Source organism: Phascolarctos cinereus, unplaced genomic scaffold (genome assembly GCF_003287225.1).
Source record: "Phascolarctos cinereus isolate Bilbo 61053 unplaced genomic scaffold, phaCin_HiC Scaffold_5;HRSCAF=322, whole genome shotgun sequence".
Taxonomy (NCBI): domain Eukaryota; kingdom Metazoa; phylum Chordata; class Mammalia; order Diprotodontia; family Phascolarctidae; genus Phascolarctos; species Phascolarctos cinereus.
The window spans coordinates 29957680-29980567 of NW_027555958.1; the positions used below are offsets into that span (position 1 = coordinate 29957680).

At 41.4% G+C, this 22888-nt stretch overlaps 1 protein-coding gene across 3 annotated transcripts in view; it reads left to right on the forward strand.

The window, feature by feature from the left end:
• Positions 1-1766: 1766 nt before the first annotated feature.
• Positions 1767-22888, forward strand: part of METTL16 (methyltransferase 16, RNA N6-adenosine) — a 59223-nt gene continuing 38101 nt past the window's right edge. For 2 of the 3 annotated variants that reach the window (XM_021006919.2, XM_021006921.2), the window contains exons 1-3: positions 1767-1895; positions 6213-6399; positions 6563-6691. In XM_021006919.2, coding sequence (XP_020862578.1) covers positions 6564-6691 — 128 coding nt within the window. In that variant the 5' untranslated portion in view covers positions 1767-1895; positions 6213-6399; position 6563. Of the gene's footprint in view, positions 1896-2103; positions 2460-6212; positions 6400-6562; positions 6692-22888 lie in introns of those variants that run through there. The other variant, XM_021006920.2, reaches the window with a different exon arrangement.

Consider the following 22888-nt stretch of genomic DNA (forward strand, 5'->3'; position numbering starts at 1 on the left):
CCAGTCTAATGGGGGAGAAAACATGTAAATAACTATATACAAACAAGCTACATACAGGATGAATTGGAAATCAACAGCTGAAATACCCTAGAATCAAGAGGGGTAGAATTAAGAGGCTCCCCCATAGGAGGTAAGATTTTTGCTGGGACTTGAAGGAAACCAGGGAAGTCAGGGGGCAGAGATGGGGAGGGAAAAGAATGACTTGACTTGGTTGGGTTTCTCAATGAATATTCTGTAAGCTTGTTTCTTCCTCTACTGTTTCTCATTGTCTTATGAGGTGAAATTGTTCTTAATCTTTCACCGCTCTTCTAATTACAAATTAGTTTATACTCCAAACTAGTTTGATTTTGGCTGCCATATCTCTCCACCTGGGAAGGACATCACCCTAGGCTGTTTCTATGTTTGTTTGGTTTCTTTGTTATAGTGACTGATTTTCATTCTTAAGAAATGATCTAGGGGTAGCTAGGTGGTGCAGCAGATAGAGCACCAGCCCTGGAGTCAGGAGGACCTGAGTTCAAATCTGGCCTCAGACCAAACACTTGACACTTACTAGCTGTGTGACCCTGGGCAAGTCACTTAACCCCAATTGCTTTAAAAAAAGAAAAAAGAAACGATCTATATCAATGTCTGCTCCTTTATCCATTTCCTATGTTTTGATCATGTTGGAGTTGCCTCAGGTGTGCAACATATCTTCTTATGTTCATTCTTTCATCTAATTTGGTATTGTTTTTAGTTTTACTTTACTAAGTTAGTGATGGACTGTATGTAAAAAGCTGATTTAAAATGACTCCCACATTTCCAGCCGGTCATTTGCGGTCTGGTAATGATAATAATGATAGCTAGCATTCATATAGTATTTTAAAGTTTGTAAAGCACTTCACAAACATCTCATTTTATCCTCCCTATTTCCCATGGGAAATAGGTGATATTAGTATTCCCATTTTACAAATAAGAAAACAGAGGCTAAATGATTTGGTCAGGGTCGCACAGGTAGCAATTCAGGTCTTCTTGACTCTAGACCCAACGCTACCCATCAACCAAACAGCAGCTTGATAAAGTGTAATTGTAATTGAAGCCAATCCAATCAAATAAGCATTTATTAAGTGCTTACTATTTGCCAGAAGGGCAACTAGGTGGTGCAGTACCCATAAAATCACAGGTCCAGTCTCACGCCCCTATTGTTCTGCCTATGTATTGTCTCCCCTAATTGATGTTGGTTTTGTTTTTTTTTTCATTTTTAGGCAATTGGGGTTAAGTGACTTGCCCAGGGTCACACAGCTAGTGTCAAGTGTTTGGTCTGAGGTCGGATTTGAATTCGGGTCTTCCTGAGTTCAGGGCCGGTGCTCTATCCACTTGGCCACCTGGCTGCCCCTCTTGTCTTCCCTAATTGAACATAAGCTCCTTGAAAGCAGGATGGGCTTCATTTTCGCTTTGGCATCTCTAGATCCCAGCGTACTGGACCCGCAGCACAGCAGGTGCTTAATACATGCTTCCTGATTGGACCGAATACCATTTCCCAACCTTTCTTTAGCTCCCCAGGGCAGGGAAGCCTGCTAATCCAAGCCTAGGTACTGACCACAGGATCGCACATGGCAGCCCGGCCCAGCTTCCTCGGCCCGCCACGTGCCTTCCCTCCAGCGCCCCCTAGCGGGCCCTGTGGCCGCTTGGTTTTTCCCTCCCTCGTTCCCGGGCTCCGGGGAGCCGGGTCTCAGCTCTCGCGAGAGCTGCCGCTCTGCCCTTCGGGTCGGGGGGCCACCAAGCCTCGCGAGAACGGCGTGGCCACTCAGCCCGCGGCACAAGATGGCGGCGCGCTGGTCGCGTCGTGCTTGCGTTCGTTACTAGGGGTGGCGGGCGCCCGTAGAGGCGGCGGGGGCTTCTTGGAGCGAGTGGCCGGGGTAGGTTCTAGCTGGAGCCCGGGGTGGGGGAGCGGGCCGAGCGCCGTCCCGCCGCCGGCGCTACTGAAGCGGCCCCTCCGCGGCCTGCCGGGGAGACCCCGGCCTGGGGGGGTGGGCCGGGCCCCAGAGCGGAGCAGAGCCCGGGGGCCGGGGGCCTTGGCCCCGGAGCTGCCGGAGGGGATGGCGGGCCAGGGGGAAGGCGGGCCGGCGGACTGGGCCAGAGAGAGAGGCGCGTGGCCAGGCCCGGTCCGGCCGGAAGAATGAGGCAAGGCCGCCGCCGCCGCCGAGGACCTGGATTCCAATCCTGCTCCTCGCCCGGATTCCCGGGTGACCTTGGGCGCGTCACCCGAGTCTCAGTTTCCCCGGGGCTAGACCGAGAGATCTCGAAGGCGCCGTCCGGCCCCAGCTCTCCCTGACGACGAAAATCCTGAGTTCCCACATGTTACGAACTATCGGACGCCATCGATGTGTTGGCTTTGCTGAATTGCTTTTTTCCTCCTTTTTTATTTGGGATTTATAAGGTATCTAACGAGGGAAAAGCATATGTGTGTTTCAGAAATTAAGGTGAGGCAAAACAAAATAGGTCTATCAAAATTTAAAAACACCCGAGCTTGTTCCCTTGAAGCTTGATTTTGAGAGCCTTATTAAGAAAGCTTGCGCAGGGGGAAAACATTTGATTAGAGGGTCAGCAAGCCTGGTTTCACATGTGCTGTTGATACTGTGTACCTTCGGGCAAGCCCCCTTTGGCTTCCTGCGCCTCAGCGTCCTCACCTGTAAAACGAGAGCACTGAAGCAGATAGATGTTTGTGAAGGTTTCCTCCAGTTCTTCTCTAATTTTGAGATGCGCCCCATTATTTTGTGTGCCCTCCTTTTCTGATGGTCTGTGTGTCTCGCTATAACTGGAACTGCATATTCAGTGTCTGTGGCATTGGAATTTCTCATGACAGAATTGACTGGGGAAGAATCGGGTTGAGCATCACAAGAAACCTGTAAATGACTAATTTCCCCAAAGAGCTTCACTTATACCTAAATGAATCACTTTGGTGATCGGTATTGGCTCTAAAGCTCTTTGAAAGTGTAGAATTGACGAATTTGTTATTTTGTGAAGTATTGACATAAGGCATTGCTTTCAAGAAAATTATTAAATGAGCTTTTTGATTTTAGTCTTCATTTTGGAATTTACATTGAAGTGAAAAATGCATATAGAATTTGAGGATAGCGTGTATAAAATGCAGAAGAAAATGTTCGCTGCAAATTTAACCTGAAAAAAAAATTTCTTGGAGAGTGACAGGAAGAGGGGAGCAGGAAGAAATTGGGAATTTTAAGATACCTGACATAGATATCACCTGCTTTATTGTGTGTGAATTTTTTTTAAAAGCCATGATATGTTAATTGTTGTAGTCGTTCTTAATAGTTAAACATTTATCAAGTGCCCACTATGTGCAGAGCACTATAGTAGACACTGAGAAATACGCAATGATGACATGATCCCTGTCTCTTTGGAGTTTATATTCTAGTAGGGTTTATGTCATGGACAGAAATAACATACACAATAGGGGAGAGAGGCTGTGATTTCATTGCCATAAAGAACTTCTGGATGAGGCAGCTACTAATTCAGATCAACATCTCTGCATTCCTGGTGTTAGAAAATTTCTTGGAGCAACTGTCCTTATTAAAACTGGGTCTGGGGACCCTTTCAGAGGTTAAAGAGATGAGGTTAAAACAATTTTCATAATAATACTAAGGCATTTTGATCTTGGTATGGTAGATAAACAAAAGCTCTTTGAGGTCTTCAGTAATTTTTAAAAGTGTAAAGAGGTCCTGAAACCAAAAAATGTGAGAGCCCTGACCAAAGACATTGCTAGGTTAAGTGACCTGTCTAGGGTCTCACTGCTAGGTCAGAGTCAAGAGTCAGTGTCTGGACCCGAGGTCACCTTTATCCATTACATTGTCCCTCAGTACACACTAATAATTGACATGAGGAGAAAAGCAGTGCAAATGCCTTTTTTTTTTTGAGATGTGGGCTTGGAAAGGGCATCATGGAATTAGGGAGATCAGGAAGATTTTATGGGGAAGGTTACATTGGTCTGGCCATAAAAAGATGGGGTGGATGTCAACCGGTGGAGTGGTGGAGCCTGTTCTCAGCTGGTAGAAATCGAAGTGAAGGGAGTCTCCTGGTCTTGTTTTGAGCCGTTTTAGGCCACTTTAGCACCAGCATCAGCCTAGGAAGGGTGTACCAGAATTTACAGTGGTTGGAGAAGAAAATGCTTCTTTGGGGTAGTCAGCCTTATTGACCACTGGAGCTGTATATAACAACATTCCCTCTACTAAGTTCCTGTTCCACTCCCTCATTGTAGTATGGAAGTTACCCCCATAAATCCAGGCAGATGCTTGGTAATATAGCCCAAGGAGATAAACTCCTGCAAGGACTTGCTCAGCCGCAGGGTGATGCATTTTTTTCTTTGCGGGGAAACTCCAAAGGCCATCTACCAGTTTACTGAGAGATTGTGATCTGCCTAAATGAAAAGAATAACCACACAGATGAAATTAGAGCTGGTTGAAGTATATTAGAGTCTTAGCTTGCAAAGCAAGGAGAAACATCTGTTGTACTTCTTGTATTATGTTAATGACTTGATGACTGTATCACGTTAAATCACTTTTAACACTAGATGCCTTTTAAAGTCTACCTGTAACATCCCTAATCTGGGATCCGTGCCTTTCCAGAGTTTGGTATACGATTGTAATTTGCATTAGTACTACTAGTCATTTGTATTATGTTTCTTTTTTTTTTTAATCCTTCCTTTTTTACTTAGATCAATTTTATACAAAATCTCTCATGTACGCAGTTGCATGGTCTTCTCAACAGAAATCTTCCTGGCATTCTCATTGTCTTGCAAACAGTCTCCATATTTAATGAGTTTATGTACCATCTCTTCTTCTGTGTTGAACTTTGTATGTCTGTATCCTCTTTTCTTTGTTTTTCCAGCTTTCTTTTTCTTCATCATGTGCTCCACTCTGCTCCTCCTTCCCTCCCCATCCTCCATTGCACACAAGCCAGATTAAAATGTGATTAGGAAATATTTATAGATAATATTTCATTTAAAAACTGAGTCAGTGTGTGGCCTTCAGGGATATTCACTTACAGAGTAGTAGTTCCCATTTCTCTTTGAGCTTGACACCCTTGCTCTGGGTGACCCTTTCCATCAGATACTGTTTGCAGTAATCCTAACTTTCCTGTTATGGGTTGGAACCAAGGAGAGCGGCTTTTGGGACAAGGGCCAGAAGGTATCCATACCTCTTTGAGAGGGAGGGAATGGAACTGAAATTGAACAAGAGGGCAGAGCCTCCTAGGGCACAGGAGAACAGCAGAGAGCGAGAGAGGCTATCCCACTCTTCCCCTCATTACTCCTCCCTCCCCCCAGGGAAGGACTGAGGTGAAATACATAGTGATTGTAGAAGAACCTTGTTTAGCTTCCGAGTGCTTTATCTGTCTCTGTCCCATAGACTTGTATGTGAGCCTGTTGAGCCCCTCCTGATCAAGAACACTTTCATTTTTCAGTTTAAAAAAGAAATGCTGTGTTTACCAAAATTATTTTAACTCCGCACTTATAAGGATTTAAATTATTGCAAGTAGCTGAAGGACTAAAGTGATGTAAAGGGGGGAGAAACTGTCTTTGAAAAGGATACTATTCCCAGTAGCTGAATATATTTACCTTATTATTAGTAATTATCTTTTAATTCCTCAAGAAGGCTATAGTCTCTTTGAGAGAGGAGCTATCTTCTAACTTTCTTTCCCCCAGCTGGCAATATGGAAGTCTGAAAGGGAAAAATTTGAGGAGAAGCCTGTAGTTTTTTGTTTAAATCTGGCCCTAAGACACTTAAGTGGGCAAGTCACTTAACCTCTGCCTCATTTTCCTCAACTGTAAGATGAAGATAATGATAGAATCTGTCCCCCAGGATTACGGATTACTGTGATGGTCCAGTGAGGTAATATTTATAACATAGATATTCTACTATAGATAATTATTTATATTTATAAATATTTAGAAAGCACATTGTGTGGCATACAGTAGGCATTTAATAAATGCTTGTTCTCTTTCCTCTGACAAACCCTGGTCTTGGAGTAGAGGCAGGAGCAGTGTTTGGATCCACTTCTACCCAGTGCTTGAATTAGCGAGTGATTCACAGAAACCTTTTCGGAATTTTGACTTTGCCTGTGTTCGTGCTTTTATGACTTTTTCCTGAGAGGTCCAGGTTTTATATATTTTTTTACCTATTTGAAATAAATTCAAGAGTTTTTATTTTGTTTTAATATAGATTTCTTCAACCCTTGAGATTGTTGGAGACACCCTGGGGATAGAGTGAAACGAGAGTTGGGAATCGCTTGGGCAAGACAAAGAGCTGCTTGTTCTCCGCCATATCAGTTGATTCCGGGAAGATGACTGGCCTCTCACAATAACACATGTTACTGAATCTTATCACTTAAATTGACACTCCAAAAAAGGTAGTTGTCCCTTTCCTTTTTTAAAAGTTGATGCACCTATATTTTAAAATTTAATTTTTAGTTTTTTATTTGATCGACAAAGATGTAATAGGATTAAGTATTAGCTATTGTAGTAACTTATGTTTTCTGTTCAGTACTAAATGTTACTATTTTCTTCTTTTAGGATGGCTTTGAATAAATCAATGCATGCAAGAAACAGGTACAAGGATAAGCCTCCTGATTTTGCGTATCTGGCATCCAAGTACCCAGACTTTAAGCAGCATGTCCAAATAAATCTGACTGGAAGAGTAAGGTAGGTCAATAGGTCAACAAGGAATATTTGATTTATATGGGATCTTGGTGATACATACTTCAAATATGATATATATTATGGACACGAGGAGACATCATGAGTATGTATCGAGGCCATTATGTATATGACTGGGGATGTATAGTGATTTGGGGCGGGGGGGGCGGCGGAACAGGGGTTCAGGGGGAGAAGAGGTTGGCCGAAGCTGGAAACGTGTTTTAGAACATCCTGTGTTATGATAGTAGATGTTGTACAAGAAGAGCTTACTACTCTGTCTGTAAGCTAAACGGGAACCTCAGGAACTGCTGCTTCTGTCCCTGGTAACTGCATGGTGATTAGAAATTTGAAGCTTTCGTACCTGCAGGGTAGAATCATGGTGGCAGCAGCAGTGAAGGAGCAGCAGTGGCTGCTGCTGTAGGAGAGGTGTGGTGCTGTTGTTTCTGGTGGGGGAAATAACATCTGTGGAAGATTCAGCTATTCAGCCTGCTTGTTCCTCATAGCAATAGTAGCCTTTTTTCCTTCTCCCTCCATATTGTGGGACATCGGCAGTCTGGGAGCCAAATTGACACTTTCCCAAGATGATGACCGTTGTTTTTTTTCTCCAAGAGACTGGTAAAGGAAAAACTAGGAATTTCCTAGTTCCCCTCAAGGTTGTGGAATTTAGGAATAGGGCCAGGACACTGCCTGAGTCCTACATGTTCCAAAAAACCCTAATGTGTAAAATGTCAGTGGTCTTTGTAGAGGTGGGTGGGGCTTTAGATGAACAGCACCAAGGACAAAGTTGTAAGAGTTTCCAGGCCACCCTGAGAGACGCTGAAGCTTAGTGAAGAATGTTGACTTTGTGGTCAGGAGAGAAGTGGGTCAGAATCCTGCCTTGGATGCCATGTGACTGTGGCAGATCATTTAATCCTCCGGGTCTCAGGCTTCCCCCCCCCCCCCGTAAAAATGGGGGAACTGTTTTACTTTATTGTGAAAGGCAGATTCTCGACAATGAATGGAAAGTGTTTTGTAAATCTTAAAGCATATTATAAATGTCAGCATTTTTTTCCTTTGGCCTTCTCACCTTTTGTGTATTTTCTTTTCTAGGTATTGAGAGAAGGAGAATGGAGGGAAATCCCATTTATATCCTAGCCTTTTCTTTACCAGTCTTTCAGGAAAACTTAGACCCTATGTTTTTCTTAAATTCACCTAGGTTCAAGGCTGTCACTAAACCTATACCCACAGTTCTCAGGAGATTGTTTCTTTTGGCTCAGTTCAAATGTTTATTAACTACTTAGAATTTAGTATGAGTACCCAGTAGTGCACTTAGTAGGTACTTAATAAATACTGATTGATTGATTGCCTCAGGGGCAGTCAAGTATTTAAAACACTATTCTGACTCCTGCCTTTATGAAGTTAAGATAGCTCCATTTTCCAGATCAGGGTTCTGAATAGAAGAGAAGAGGGGGTGAGGGGAGTGACTAAGGCATGAGAAGGAAGGGAGTCTGCTGTGTGTGGTGCTGTGACACATGAGTGCCAACACATTTCCGAAAAGCCAGCAGCAGGTGGGCTGGTGATGGTTTAGGCCCCAGCTAAGCATCTGTGGCAGTTTAGAAATGATGAAGCCATTCTAGTCTTAGTTGGAGGAGAATGGATATGAGAAAACAAGTTGGGGCTCTGAGGTCTGGTACAAAGTTGACCAGGTGACTGCCTGTGGGTGTGAGCCTGGGTGTGAGCCTGGGATTGTACGGAAGATCCTCCAAGTCAGCCACTGGCTTGTGCTGAAAGTACTGTCACTAAAGTGATTGATGCAGCTGTTGTCTGTTGCGGAAAGCTTCCTTGGCATAAAGTTTATTGACCCGTCAGCCTTGTCTGTTTTTTGTTTGCATTTTTTCTTTAAGTTTGCCTGGATTAATATCTTCTACCATAAAATTATAGTAATTGGCATTTATATGTTCCTGTAAGATTTACAAAGCACTTTACCACCACAACCCTTTAAGGTCATAGTACAGATGTTATTTTCCTGACCTCGCAAAGTTAGAAACTGAGGTCTCGAGATGTAGGCCATGTCTCCAGTTTGTGTCAAAGCTACAATTAGAACTTGGCACCAACGCATGCATACACTCCCTCCAGAATGGAAATTCATTAGCCACCTTTTCTGAAGGTAGTACCACCGATTCACCCTTGGTAGGAAATGTACCTACCCCTGCAGTGGACATTCTTGCCTGGTTACTCTTGAGACCTAAGGGTATGTGTTTGTCTCTCCTACCCTAAGTAGTATTTTGGCATTCTGTCTGTTGACTAGAAGGAAGGTGCCTAAGTCATTCATGTCAGTCTGAACTTGGTCTTCTGTGCCAAGTACTGGCCTGGAAGCTTGGAAAAGACAAAAATGAGACACCTGACATCACCAAGCTTAGTCAGCAGGATTGGTGCTGTACAGGTGGGACACACATACCTGTCTGTTCTGGTACTCTTCAGTGGACCACCCACCATGACATCATCAGCTTTCTTGGCTAGCCCACAGAAGCACTGACAGATAGATAGAAGGACTTTCTTCATTTTCCTGACTTTGTTTCCCCCCTGTTGCATTTCCATCTGTGATGGATATAGAGACCACAAAGTTAATCCACAATTGAGTCCCTTGAGTTTCGGTAGCTCAGACTGTGGCTTCTGTGAGGCGTGAGGTAGAGTCCATCGGCCATGGGCAATCTGCCTTATTCTTGGTGACTGTTCCTCTGTGTCCTTAGGTGCTCATGGTTATTGTTGATAATGGTGTCGAGACTGGGGTGACTTCTCTAGCATCTTGATAAGCAGCTTCATTTTTGTGGTAGGATGAGGATGACTATTTTTTGTGCTTTTCCTGTTTTAATGGAGAGGTCGGAAGGGTTAATGTGAGCTGCCAGAACCTGCTGTGGTGATGGTGAGGGCTGGAGCAAAAGCACCACTGTTGGTTGGAGTACATGGGGTGGAACTTTAACCAGAGGGATAGGGACTGAGGATAGCTGGGGGTGGGGGCTGTGGCTGGGAGGTGGTATTAAGATCAGTAGCTCATTTCTAATATTGTGCAGCCTCTTCCCAGCCCCTGCTCCTGCTCTACTCCTGGGAAAAACTACCGATTCTCAACTCAGCTTGTTTTCATTATTTGCAAAAATGTTATGCGCAGCTTTTGTTTTTATATCGCCTTAATTTCCAAATCCATTCCTCACCCTTCTCTGCCATTGAGCAGTCCTTTGTAACAAGAGATAAAGACAAAAAGGAAAAGGGAAAAGAGTGCAGCTTAGCAAAAGTAATAATGTCCACTGAGTCTGATGACACTCGCAGCATTGCATGGGCTCAGCAGCCCTCTGCTGAGACAGCAGGGAGGGCCCTGGCTTTCTCTGAGGCATTAGCTTGGCTCTCATAATCATGCAGCATTGAAGACTTTTGTTGTCGTTCGGTCCATTTGCATAGTTTTCAGTTTTATTGTTTTCCTTGTTCTGCTTCTTTTGCTCTGCATCAGTTCATGCAAGACTTTCTCTGCTTCTTTGAATTTTGAGACTTCTGTTCCTTTATATTCACTTACTACTTTGTTTAACCATTCCCCAATTGGTGCACCCCTACTTTGTGTCCAGTTTTTTGCTACAGCAAAAAAATGTTTTTATAAATATTTTGGTGTAAGTGGGACCTTTTGTTTTTTAGCCTCTGTGGGGGGAGAGAGAGAGAGAGAGAAAGTGTGTGTACACATACATATATGTGTATAACATACACTCAAAGGGAATGAACATTTTAGACACTTCTTGAATATGATTCCAGATTGTTTTCTGGAATGGTTGTACTAATTCTTAGCTTGTTTTAGTTTGCCTGTCTTTCCCCAGTCCCTGCAACGTTTTATTTCCACCTTTTATTGTCCTTGACACTTTGCTGGGTGTGAGGTAAAACTCAGAGTTGTTTTTGGCATATATTTCTCCTAGTCATTTGGAGCAGTCTTTCATATGGTTGTTAACAGTTTGGAGTTCTTTTGAGAATTGTTGTTTGCTTTAACTACTATCCATTGGGAAATGATTCTTATTCCAATATAGGTGTGTTAATTCCTTATATATCTTTAATATCAGGCACTTATCTGAGACATTAAATGCAAAGGATTTTTTTTCCTTAATCATCAACTTCCCTTCTTATCCTGAATTCATTGATTTTGTTCTTGCAAACACTTTTCAACTTCTTTTAAAAAATTTTTTTTTCAACCTCTTACAATTAAATTATTATATCTTCTTTGTTTGCCTTTAACTCTTGTTTGATTAAGAGCTATCCCTCTAGGCATAGCTGTGAAAAGTACCTAATGTAGTACTCTTCCAATTTTTTTTAATTGGTGTAGTGAATGATTTGGATCCCAATTCAGTTCAGCTCCTTGGGTGGTTTTTTCCTGGCCATTTTTTTTTTACTTTTGTAAACTGCCCCTTACTTTTGCGAAGACAGAATGACTTTTGAGATGTGTTGGGGGACAGTTAGGATAATATGTATGCCTTTTAAATCGTAGACATCTGGTGTGTGGCCATAAGTAAATCTGGGTAAACTTGGATATGATCTGACTTTTCCTGTGATGGAGAAAGAATTGAGAGTTTGCAGTTGGTTTTCAGCTCCTGGCTTTGGTATTTGGGCAATTTAGAAGATTCCCCAAGTTAGCTGATTGGTGCTTCTCTAGATCTTAACTGTTCAGAGGTGTTCTTCCTTTGACAGCCTAATAATGGATTTTCCTTCTGATTAAAGGAATTCTAATGTCAGTAGGATGGTAAGAAATAACTTTTACCTTACAGATTTATTTAGATCAAAGCAATCAATGGCTATTCCAAGACTGAAAGAAAAAAATAGTAAATGAACATTTCTAGATTTTTCAGATGCTTAATTTCAGATTGAAAAAATGAGACTGTATGGCTTAGAATAAAACACACAACTAAAACCTTTAACATTAGAATATGTTGCTTTGAACTGCAAGAAAAATGATATATTTTGAAAAAAACTTTTTTACCCTCATTTACTTCTAGCCTTTTCCTTTTAGGAATGCTCCTTTTCCCAGGCTTTCTGGGCTTGAAAAAAAACAACACAGCAGAGACATCTGATGTGAATCATTGGTTCTATAGGAACTTTTTATGTTCTTTCTCTAACCTGCTTTGCTGACATAGCTGATCCCTTGATTGAGTGAGGTTTCAGCTTTATTCATTGCCTTCAGCTTTAAAGATAGCTGCATATTGAGCAGTTCAGAGAAACATAGAGAATTCGTTCTTTCTTGATATAATCCTAGACAAAAAACTTAAATGACTTCAGCTGCTTTTATCTGTGTTCATGGAATCACCATCCTTTATTACCTAAGCCCAGGGCTCTAGAAACAGTTTTAATTTCTTTTCCTTTTGCTTTCTGTATTTAGTTAGTTGCCAAATCTTTCAGATTCTCACTTTACACTTATGTTGTCTCTCCTGTTCCCCTGTAACATCTGAGTTCAGGACTGAGGCCCTTTATGCATGGGTTATTGGAATTATCTCTTAACTCATCTGTTAGATTCTCCTGTCATCTGTCCAATAGAACAAGATTAATTTTCCTGAAGCCTAGTTTTCTTCATGTCACATCCCAGCTGAACAATTTTTTAATTGATTCCTGAATGCGTACTGAATGAAATTCAGCCACGCATTTAAGGATTTCTATGTTCTAGTCTTCCTTTCTAGCCTTATCTCTACTTGTCTATGCCCCTCTCCTCCTCTAAATCATCTTATTTACTGTTCCCTGAACACACTCAGTGCTTTTCCACCTCTTATTCCTATTACATTTAAACCCCTCTACCACCATATCTACCTTTTGAAAGCCTCCCTTTCCTAAAAGGCCTGCCTCAGCTGTTAAAGATTTTTGATGAAGCCTTTCCTGATTTCTCCTCTGCCCTTAAAATGAATATGGATGTGATTACTCCCTCCCTGTCATAGCACTTTTTCTTCATACCTTTCTCCTGGAGCTTACATTCAGCTCCGTGTCGTGTTTATTTATGTACTTATCTGATTTTACTACTAGATTATAAGCTTCTTGAGGGAAGATGCCTGTTTTGTAGTCATTATTTTAATCTCTGTAGTGCCCAGCTCAGAGCTTTGCACATAGTAGATGTAGGAAATATTTCTTGAATTGAATCTATTGAAGATTCTTTTTTAACCTGCATGTCATTTGAATGAATAGCCAACTGAAATTCAGAATTTTCATAGTATTGGAGTTTCAGAAGTAACTGTCTGCAATGTAAAACTACTTTTTCTTCTTTTTTTGAGAAATTCTGGTGTTTTGTTTCTTTAAATAAGCTACAAGCATTTCATAGCACTATATTCTGTGGTGTGTGCCATCTAGATCAGCTCAGATGATCTGCATAAATATGGGAGACTGTGCATCTGAAAAGGGTTAGGAAGCTTTCAGGTTTGTGTAAGAAGAAGAGCAGGGATGCCTGGAGCAGCTTGTGGGGACTGAAGGGCAAATAAAGAATGAGAAGCCAGCCATCCTGGATGGTGAGGGGGCTGAAGTGATTGATTGTAGGAAGACTGGAAATAAGCAAAAAATTTCTTTAAGCTTTTTAGTTGCTGGAGTTTCCCCCTTTAACCTTCCTAAGCACATTTTGCAACTTTTGGGGCTAAACAGTCCTTCTCAGGAAGCTAAGGTCACAAGTTCAGTCCTTGGACAGATTACATGTGGTAATCCATGGTCCAAAATAGTGTCTCTTGTCCCCAGCCAGCCATTCCACAAGTGCTGCACTGCCTGCCCCCACTGTACAAATTCATGACCTTGGTTCCTAGGAAGGATAGGAAAATGTTCATGGTGATTTTGTAGAAGTCTAGACGCACACGCACACACACACACACACACACACACACACACACATCCAAATTCAGTTACAGAATTGATCCTAAGAATTCTCTAAAACCGCAGGCCTATCATCAGTAGGAGTGCTAAGATGCTGCAAACCCAGGTTGGCTCTTTCTACTATCACAAAGAATTTATTTGATTGTGCAAACCTTTAAGTGCCTACCATGAAGATGATCATGTGCTGTGCTGGCAGTGCTGCAGAACTTGGGTGGGTGCATGAACTCATGGATGTGGGGTCTCCTTTCAGGACTACCCATGGTGCCCCATTGGGTCTGTGGGAATCTCAATCCCATCCTACCATCAGAGACCTTTCCCCAGATCTTTGCCTGTTTCTTGGCTCAGAATGCATCACTCAGGTTGTCTGCCCGATGTTACCTGTTACTCACTCCATGCTTCCTTTCCTAGTAATCCAGTTCTTAGACAGTCTTTTCCTTTACACAGTTCCTGAATGCAGACCATTTCAGGTACTTGGTTGCAGCCTCATGTGCCTATCTGGTAGTCTTTATATTGCCATTTAGGCTCCCTTCGAGTTTAATTATTTGGAGATTGTAGCATCTTGGTATTTGTAGCCTTATATCACCATTGGAATAATATTTATGTTAAAAGGTGGGTTTTTGTGGCGAGTAGCAGCTTGGGATTATTCTAAGTGCTGCACAGTTTTCCTGATATAATCCCTGCCATGGCACTCTGAGGGCTGACCTGTAGGTTATCATTTTTCACAAAGATCCTCCTCAGGTCAGATAACGCGACAGTTGTCTCTGGGCCTCAGGCAAGCTGTGTGTGTGTCTGGAAAAGGGAGGAAGGGCAGCTCTGTGGAGCTGTGAATGGTGCCAGACAGCTTGGATGCCGGGCTCGTCTGGAGAACCTATTATCACTTTGGTCAAGGCACCCTGGATTAACCAAGCCTCCCAATACAAACTTAGCAGGTTATTGGACTTTCCAGCCTTATGTGCACCCACTGTATATAGAATCCTGAGGTCAGAGTCCAGTCTCTTGTGACCTTTTACTTTAGGTATGAGCCTGGGTCTTCTCACAGTACCCATCGTCCAGATGCCTCAGAATCGACAATTAAAGAAAAAATTGTAGATACTTAACTGGGATTTCACAGGGAAGACATGACAGTGGAATCAGTAACAGTTAAGGGGGGAGTGGGGTAAGTAAAGGGTTGCTTTAATTCCTGGCAGTTCTTTTTTTTTCCTTTTTGGTGAGGCATTTGGGGTTAAGTGACTTGCCCAGAGTAGTCACACAGCTAGTAAGTGTCAAGTTTCTGAGAATGGATTTGAACTCAGGTCCTCCTGATTCCAAGACCAGAGCTCTACGCACTGCGCCACCTAGCTTCCCCCCTAGTTTTCTTCATGGCCAGGAAAGTTTTTTGTCTTGTCCTGATCCTAGGGCGTGAAACCCACCCATTCTCTGTGGTCCTGTGTTCTTTGTGCAGACAGACTGGCTGCTTAATCACTTCCCATCTTGGATATTTGTCATTCTCTGCATTGCTCGAGCCTACCTTTCAGAGTATATTTCAGTAAACATGATCTCATCAAGTACCAGATATGTGTGGGGCATTGTGTTAAAATGTGGGGATTCTAATGCTAGAAACTACAAAACAGCCTTTGCCCTCAAGGGGTTTACATTCTTTCAGCCCAGTTTGTCAGAACATTTCCCTTGATTTAGCTGTTTCACATGTATCAGAATAAACATTTCGTGGTAGACCCAGCTAATAAAAGCAGGAAAATTCATATTAGACAACCCATTAGTCCTCTAGTAGCTTCATTCTTTGGGGAGGAAGGTAGGGAACATGGGGCAAAGGAGTCTTTCTTTCTCTTCTCAATAAGGTATAAAATAGCTGACTGGGGTAGCTAGACCTGAAAGCTCTTTATTTGCTCTGTGTCTGTTTAGATGGGAAATACTGTGTTACAATTGTGTCTGGCTGTAGCAATTAGATGTTTGAGTCTGTGTGCTTGTTGACAGTAACTTAGGAAGTAATGGTGACTGCTAAGGGCATCTCCTATCATTCACCTAGCCCCCAGCAACTGTAAGAAAGATTGGAGGGAATTGATTTCCAGGATCCTGCTGACCCAGCCCCTGAAGCTTTTTTTCGTACCTCCAAGGATTGTTTTATGCAGTTTGACAGCTACCATTTTTAGCTCCTTAGTGATAACTGAACTGATGAACTGAAGCCTGTGACTGGGGTAGGGATGGGAGGTGGGGGGGGGGAATCTGAGTGAAGCCTTTGCTTAGGGTACTGTTTCCACAGTATTGATTGTCATATCTTCCTTGGATAACAGAAATGCAGATTCCCCAGAGGCACCTCCATACTGGTAATATTTTATATATATATATATACATATATATGTTTACTAAAGCAAGTCCTTAATTTTTAAATGAAATCTTTTGATTTTGTTTTCACCTCAATTTCCTTCTCTGACTTTCACCTTCCCTCCTCTGATCAAGCCATCCCTTATCACAAAGAATATTTTTTAAAAGAAAAGAGGAAGGAAAAAAAATCAGCGAATTAGACCAGTGTATTAAAATATCTGAGTATATATGGTATTCCATACCTGTGGACCTTTCACCTTTGCAGAAGAGTGGTATGGGAGTGTTTTCTCATAGTCTACTTTGGGGCATGTAAAGCAAGTCCTCTTAAGGAAATACGGACAGAGATTCTATTGACAGTAAATTATTTGGGGATACAAGCGGTAGAGGCTGATTTCAGCTAACTTTAGTTCCTTTGCTTCTATTGTTTAAACAGGTGATCAAAAATGTCTTCAGACCTAAAAGTGACCTATCATCATTACCAGGCGTGGTCCCAAAGAAAAGTTGAGAGAATATATTTACATTGCAGAGGTGGAAGACTGTGGGGGTGGAACGTTGTTAGATATGGTCGGTGGGATGTTTGGTTTTGCTGAGTGAAGAAGGATATGGCTGTGCTGTAACAAAAGGCATCCACGCAGAGAAAATGTTAACTCCTCCGTGTGGGTAGTTGGGCTGTTTGGGGGCTTCAGTCAATGAAAACACTTCATATTCTACTAGTGCTGTTCGGTGGTTGGAATTTGTCGCACAAAAGAACAAATTTTAAGTATTATGCTAGCATCCTCATTGTATTGGAAGGGGAAGATGACGCACATTTTGGAATTGAAGCCCAGGGATTGGTGCTTTGTTTATTTTTACTCGCCTGTCTTCAGTTATTGGGCTAATTGTGAGAGACCAGACTTAGTGGTTAGCACCAGCCTCTGCTAAGTGCTTTGTACTTTGTGGTGTTTTGAGTGTCTTTCTTTGCTAATAAATAGTGTTCAGTGCTTCCAGACAATCCAGGGTGAATGTATCTCTGTGTAGGCTTTCCCTGAATGGTGAGAATGATCTCTGTATAAACAGTGGTTTGGAGTTGGAGAGCTAGGGAAGCCTTAATCACATTGCTATTAGTGTCGACCCACATGTCTCATGAAACAGGCTAATTAATGTTTAAGTGCTGCAGGGTTATCTTCAGGTGACTGCTGTCACTCTGGGAAAGGAGTACTGCCAGGCTTCATTCACTTCAGCAGTATCTGGCTGGCTGCTTCTTGCCATAGGAGGCCAGCTGATCCACACTGGCATTTTCAGATCCGTTTTCTGGCATGATCTGTGCCTATTTCTGTTCTTCCCAGCTCCCTCCTCTCCCGAGTACAACTATTCTTGAATGTAGGGCCATCTGTACTGAGCTTGACTAAAGAAAGACCTTTGAATATCTGAATGTTCTTTACTCTGAGGAGTAGGGCTGCAGTCGGCTAGACTCATGGGGCAGGGGGGAGATTGGGGGATGGGAAGGACAACCTGTCTTGTAAATCTGCCTTAATTACTGGCTTTAAAATAAGCTGGTCCAGTTTAGTTCATTATTTTCTTTTGGGTACATGAAGTGTTTCATCTTTCCTAGAAAAATACATATATAGGAAGACCTTACACTTTCAAGCCTCATAGGGTCACATTTAATCATTTGTGACCTTGAGGAGCAACTCTTCTGCTCGTGAAATGATAGCTGAATAGGGGAGAGAAGACTGACTTCGTAGCCTATAGACAGAGCTATCTTTAATTGAACAGATAAAATAAGAAGAGAGTAATAATTTTTCTTCTTCCTTTCTCTTTTGCTGGTGATGAATTAAAAACTGGTCCAAAGAAACCTAATCTAATCTGGACTGATTTTTAGTGTGGCCAAGGAAGGTCCATTTGATTCTTACCTTGTCAGTTTATGAGGATTTGGAGGAAGGGGGTCTTGGATTGTCTTGGTTTAAGAAAATGGTCATTTTAGTGATCATTCTGCACTATCTCAGAAATTGAACATAATTTGCTTTCTTGTAATATGACTCACTTAATCACTGCCTTGATTGAGCTGTGTGGGTGTTGAGGTATAAAAAGATGATGAGACTTTTAAGTCTTTTTTTCCTCAGAGAGTTGATTGAGAAGCACCTGCTTTCACCAAGTTCATACTCATCCTTTTTCTTTTGTCTTTATTATAATTTCTTACAAAGCCTCAGTAGATGGGTGGGGGTAGCTGTTTGAAAAAATGTGTTGCACTTCTTTTATTTAGACTTTTATACTGTGCCCCTGAAAAATATTCCCCAAAGTGTTCCATTTCAGAAATGTTAACTCCTTGTTAACTTTGGGGTGGGACAGAGTTGTGAGATAGACAGTTTGCGGTTCTTTGTATTCTTCCTTATGAGTGGGATTGGGACCACCTACCCAAATAAAAATTCAGAGGTTTCTCTCAGTAGAAAACAGAAGTTTTATTCTAGCAAGTCTCGCTTGAGAGTTGGGCATCACCTACCCAGGGCTGACTGGGGCATAGCTTCCATTTCATATGAGAAACTTTCGGTTGTCCCACGCAGTCCCCGCTCTCATTTCATAGTTGAAAGTTTCTCATGCCAAAACTGGTGAGTTTCTTCAGCCTCTGTATTTGCTATTTCATCAGGGTTTAACTTTCCCCTCTTCTTCCTGACTGACTGGCATCCACCCTTGATTCCCCGATATCATTAATCTTATCTACTCACTAGCAGGCTCTCTTACTGTAATCATCCTAGAGAGTGTCCTTTGTACAGTAGTCATGCAAGGGACACACACTGGGAGTAGTATGACTCCACTCACTGCTATCAATAAAGACCATAAAACCTGCTTCCACCAAGTTCCCCCAAACCAGGACCACTCCTTTAAGTGAATATGGGAAGGATTAATCTAAGCATTGACAAATCAAAGGGGCAGCCCCTTCATAAATGTAGATACAGAGACCCAAAAGAAAACAGTAGTGCAGTTGCCCCTTTAAGAATCAGAGTCCTTTCTTCTACAGCTGTCTGGCAGGGAACATCATCAGTGAAGTCCTCTGGTCCTTGGTATTTGTTCCAGCCGTCTCCAGCGTGGCATCTCAGCACCTTCTTCTTCTTCTTGTAGGAGCCAGCTTTCTGTCCATTCTCCTACAGAAGTGATCTTCAGGAAATTCACATCAGAACCCAGTGTCTTATATTTTACATTAGTCCATTATTAATTTCCTCCCCCAGGGGGATGAGATTTCACTAAGGGATTAATCACAGGCTTCCGTACGTACATATCAATTTTTAACACAATGCCTATAGAATCTTAAAAGTGTAGTCATGCCTTGTTTCTTTGATGGCATTTACAAAATAAATCACAAGCCATTCTTCTTTTAACATTATTAATCAATGGTAACAAAACTTTAGACGAGTATGATATTATTCAAATAACAAATAACATTCTCACAAGCTCCTGATTATGTCCATACCATTACCAAGAACTAAAGGATCCTAACTCATACAGGAGCACTAGTCCCAGTTCTATAAAAACCCAAGATGTTCCATAGTCAATTATTTTAGTAAATTTGTTATTGTACTTATAAAACCTTCTGATTATAGAAACTAACCACTAAGAGATTAGAATAAGGGAACAATATTTCCCTCAACTTCCTGTCAACTCCAGACAGAGTGTTATGTCAAACTGCAAACTGCATTGAGCCAGACTTAAAGTCCGCCAGGTTTTGGTTAAGGACACCTGGAGTTAAACTCAGAAACAGTCAGTCATTAGTCCTGGCAAGTTCCAACAATCAGTTTAAGATATGACTATAATCCTTTTCTTATGTCTCATGCTGACTACTTCCTTTGATCATAGATACTTACTATAGGAGGAAAAAGGAGCAGGGAGAGGTAACGTATCAACTGTGACAGGATAAAACATCCTTAGCTCTGTTTAAATTCAGATAGAGTCACAGTTCTCCAATCATACAGTATCTGTTTCTCCTCAGGAATAGTCAGGTGGGAAACATTCCTTTCCAAAGGAACGCAGTGGGGAAACTGAGCCAGGAGGATCCCATCCTGGATTGAGGCTAAGATTGTCCCCTCGGCCTTTTTCCCAAATAAATCACATTTCCTCTAAATAGATCTCCACCTGTTCTTGTGGCATTTCTCTCAGATACTGATTCAATGCAGACAACTATACCCAAATTTAAACTCAAAACAAAATTAGTTATAGTCCCAAGAGCCTTTTACCTCAAACAGCAAGTCTCACTAATCACAGATTAAAGCCAGATGCAGTTACATTCACTCTCATGGAGTTGCAATAAGCGATATAGATTTACCAGGACTCATACATAAGAAATGTCACTTTACATCTTTCCTTCTCAAATTTAAACTTGCCCTGGTGTAAAAGCCAATCATTAGAAATCATTTCTATCTATGTACATAACCTTGCAACTTCTCAGCAAGTTAAGTTCATTGTCTAGGAACTGCATAATCCTAACAAGTTCTTTTCTCAGGGCAGTTGACCTTCCCCACACAGATACAGTAATCAATTATCCCTCTTAGGTTTTAGCATTAAAATAGTAATCCCAAACAACTTAGTTAAAAATCTCACAAATTTCATAAATGATAAAACAATTTTAACTGAAAATTCCCTTTAAAGACAAAATTTGGAAATTTTATGATTTCTTAAATCCCCAACAACCAGATTCATTCCTTTTTCCCTTTTCTCTGAAGACACAATTAATTTAACATTCCAGATTATAAAAGAAATTGCCCTTCCAGCAACATAACTAATATACTTGAAAACAGGCTCAATAAAAAAACCTTTCTTTCTAGACCCCTTCGCTAGGTTCAGCAGTCTCCTGGAGCCACGTAGTTGATAAAGTTCTTAATGCCACATAACAATATGTGCTCTTAAAATTATACAAATACACATTTCTAAGTTCAATACCGTTGGCCCTTTATAAGGGGATATTATCCACATTCATGTCCACATTTTCTTGCGAAAGTTTTACAAACAGTTTGAAATCTCCTATTGTAATCAGGTCAGTTTAAAAATGTACTGGACCAGTATTCTAACTACTTCTTTTTGCTTTCCCTCCAGGTAGGCACCTCTGGAGCTTAATAATCATAACTCACAATAACCAATATGGCATCCTCCCAGGGTGGGGAACTTAAGACCCCCCACCCAAGTTACGCTCACCAAGACTACTACGCCGCTTTCTTTTTGCATTTCTGAAGGGAGATACTTGAATAGGGCTGTCCCTCCCTCTTTCTCTTCCCAAATTGCCTTTACAACTTTGCTGTGCATTCTAAACAAGTCACTCGTCTTACGCTATTCTTCCACTGTTCTTTAGTTTCTTTCTATTTACTTTAGTGCCAAACAGTATAATCAATTCTGACTTAAGCATTAAATTAAGAGCATCACATTTCATCTGAAATATTACCAGAATGAATTAAATTGCCTTTGGTTGTGTTCTGGTACATAAAAACTTTTCCCTTTAATGAGAGGCAGAAAAGATTAAGTGCTACACCTCTCTTTTTTATCTGAGGGGGAAAAGTTCCCTTTTTCTCTCTTTGTCTCCACACTCAAATTTGGCCAGAATTAGAATGCAGAGAGAGAGAAATTATTATTATTTTTTCTTTTTTTTCTTTTTAATCTTCCCACAGTATTATAAGAAGCAGACATAGATAGATACCTCCACAGGAACAGTTTGATGATTTTGGATAGTTTTATAATAGGTCTCATTAATCTTTGTTTTCTGTTTATACTCTGCCCCTTTGTAAATTCACCCCCTAGAATCTTTTTTTCCATTTTAAAAATGTTTCATTGATGTATTTTATTTTTTAATCATCTGTAGTTTCCCTCAGCATCCCTCCTCTTCCCATAGATCCATCCTGTAAAACATAATATTTTTTAAAGACAAAAAAAGAATGAGGAAAAGTCAGTGTAACTCGTCAGTGCCTTGAAAAAGGTCTGAAAACATTGCAGCCCTTGTGGGTCTCTCGCCTTTTAAGCCGTGAGGTAGCTAGGAAGGGTCTTCTTGACTATTTTTTTAAGACATTCTTGTTCTTTATAATTTTTCCGTATTTGCTTTTGGCTTTTTAATCGTTTTTAGGTTTACTTCGTAGTCATCCCATGGTGTCTTCTGTATTCTTGGCTTTGCTTCATTCCCTCTGGGCAGCTGAGGGAGATCTTTTGTGTGCTTCTCCATATTCATCACATTTGTTATTTCGTACATGTTAGTCATCTTCCTTCATGTTCATGCACCACTGTCTGGTTAGCCCATACCTAATCAGGGAGCGTCTACTCTGTTTCCAGTTCTTTGCTGCTCCAAATGTTTTGGTGTATATGAGGATTTCTTATTGGGGGTGTCCTTGGAGTGTAAGACTAGTAATGGACTCTGTGGATCAAAGAGTATGAACATTTTAGTCATTTTATTTGCATAATTCTAAGTGATTTTCCAAATTGGTTTTACTGATTCACAGCTGCACCAACAATGTGCCAGTGCCGGTTGTGCCACAGCTTCTCTACCATTGACTCTTTTCATCTTTGCCAGTTTGTAGAGTGTGAGGTCTGAGACCTCAGTGTCATTTTGATGTGCCTATCTCTTGTTATTAGTGAGTTGGAGCATTCTTTCCTGTGGTTGTGAGGAGTTTGCAATTCTTTGAGAACTGTTTGTGCACACCTTGTGACCACTGTCTGTTGGTATTCCTAGTATCTTAACAGTAACTGCTTTCTTCAGTAATTGTGACCATCCTGAATATCCTCAGTCCTTCCTTAGAGACAAAGCCAGGACCTCTTCTGGCCTTGGTTTTTTTAGGCCCAGTATCTTTGAAAACTTCCCATGACCACTTTTGCACAACTGCCCTCCGTTTCTTCCCCTCAGTGTTAGTTGTTTCAAAACCAGCACTCTGGATGTCATCCACTTTAGTGCTTAAGAAGAAAGAGATTCAAAATTTATTTTCACAGTCTCTGTGTAAGCAACATACATTTAGAGCCTTGTTCACCTTCTCTCATTTCAAACACATCAACATAACCATCATTCAGAATACTTTAAAATCCCCACTATGTGGAGAGGGGACG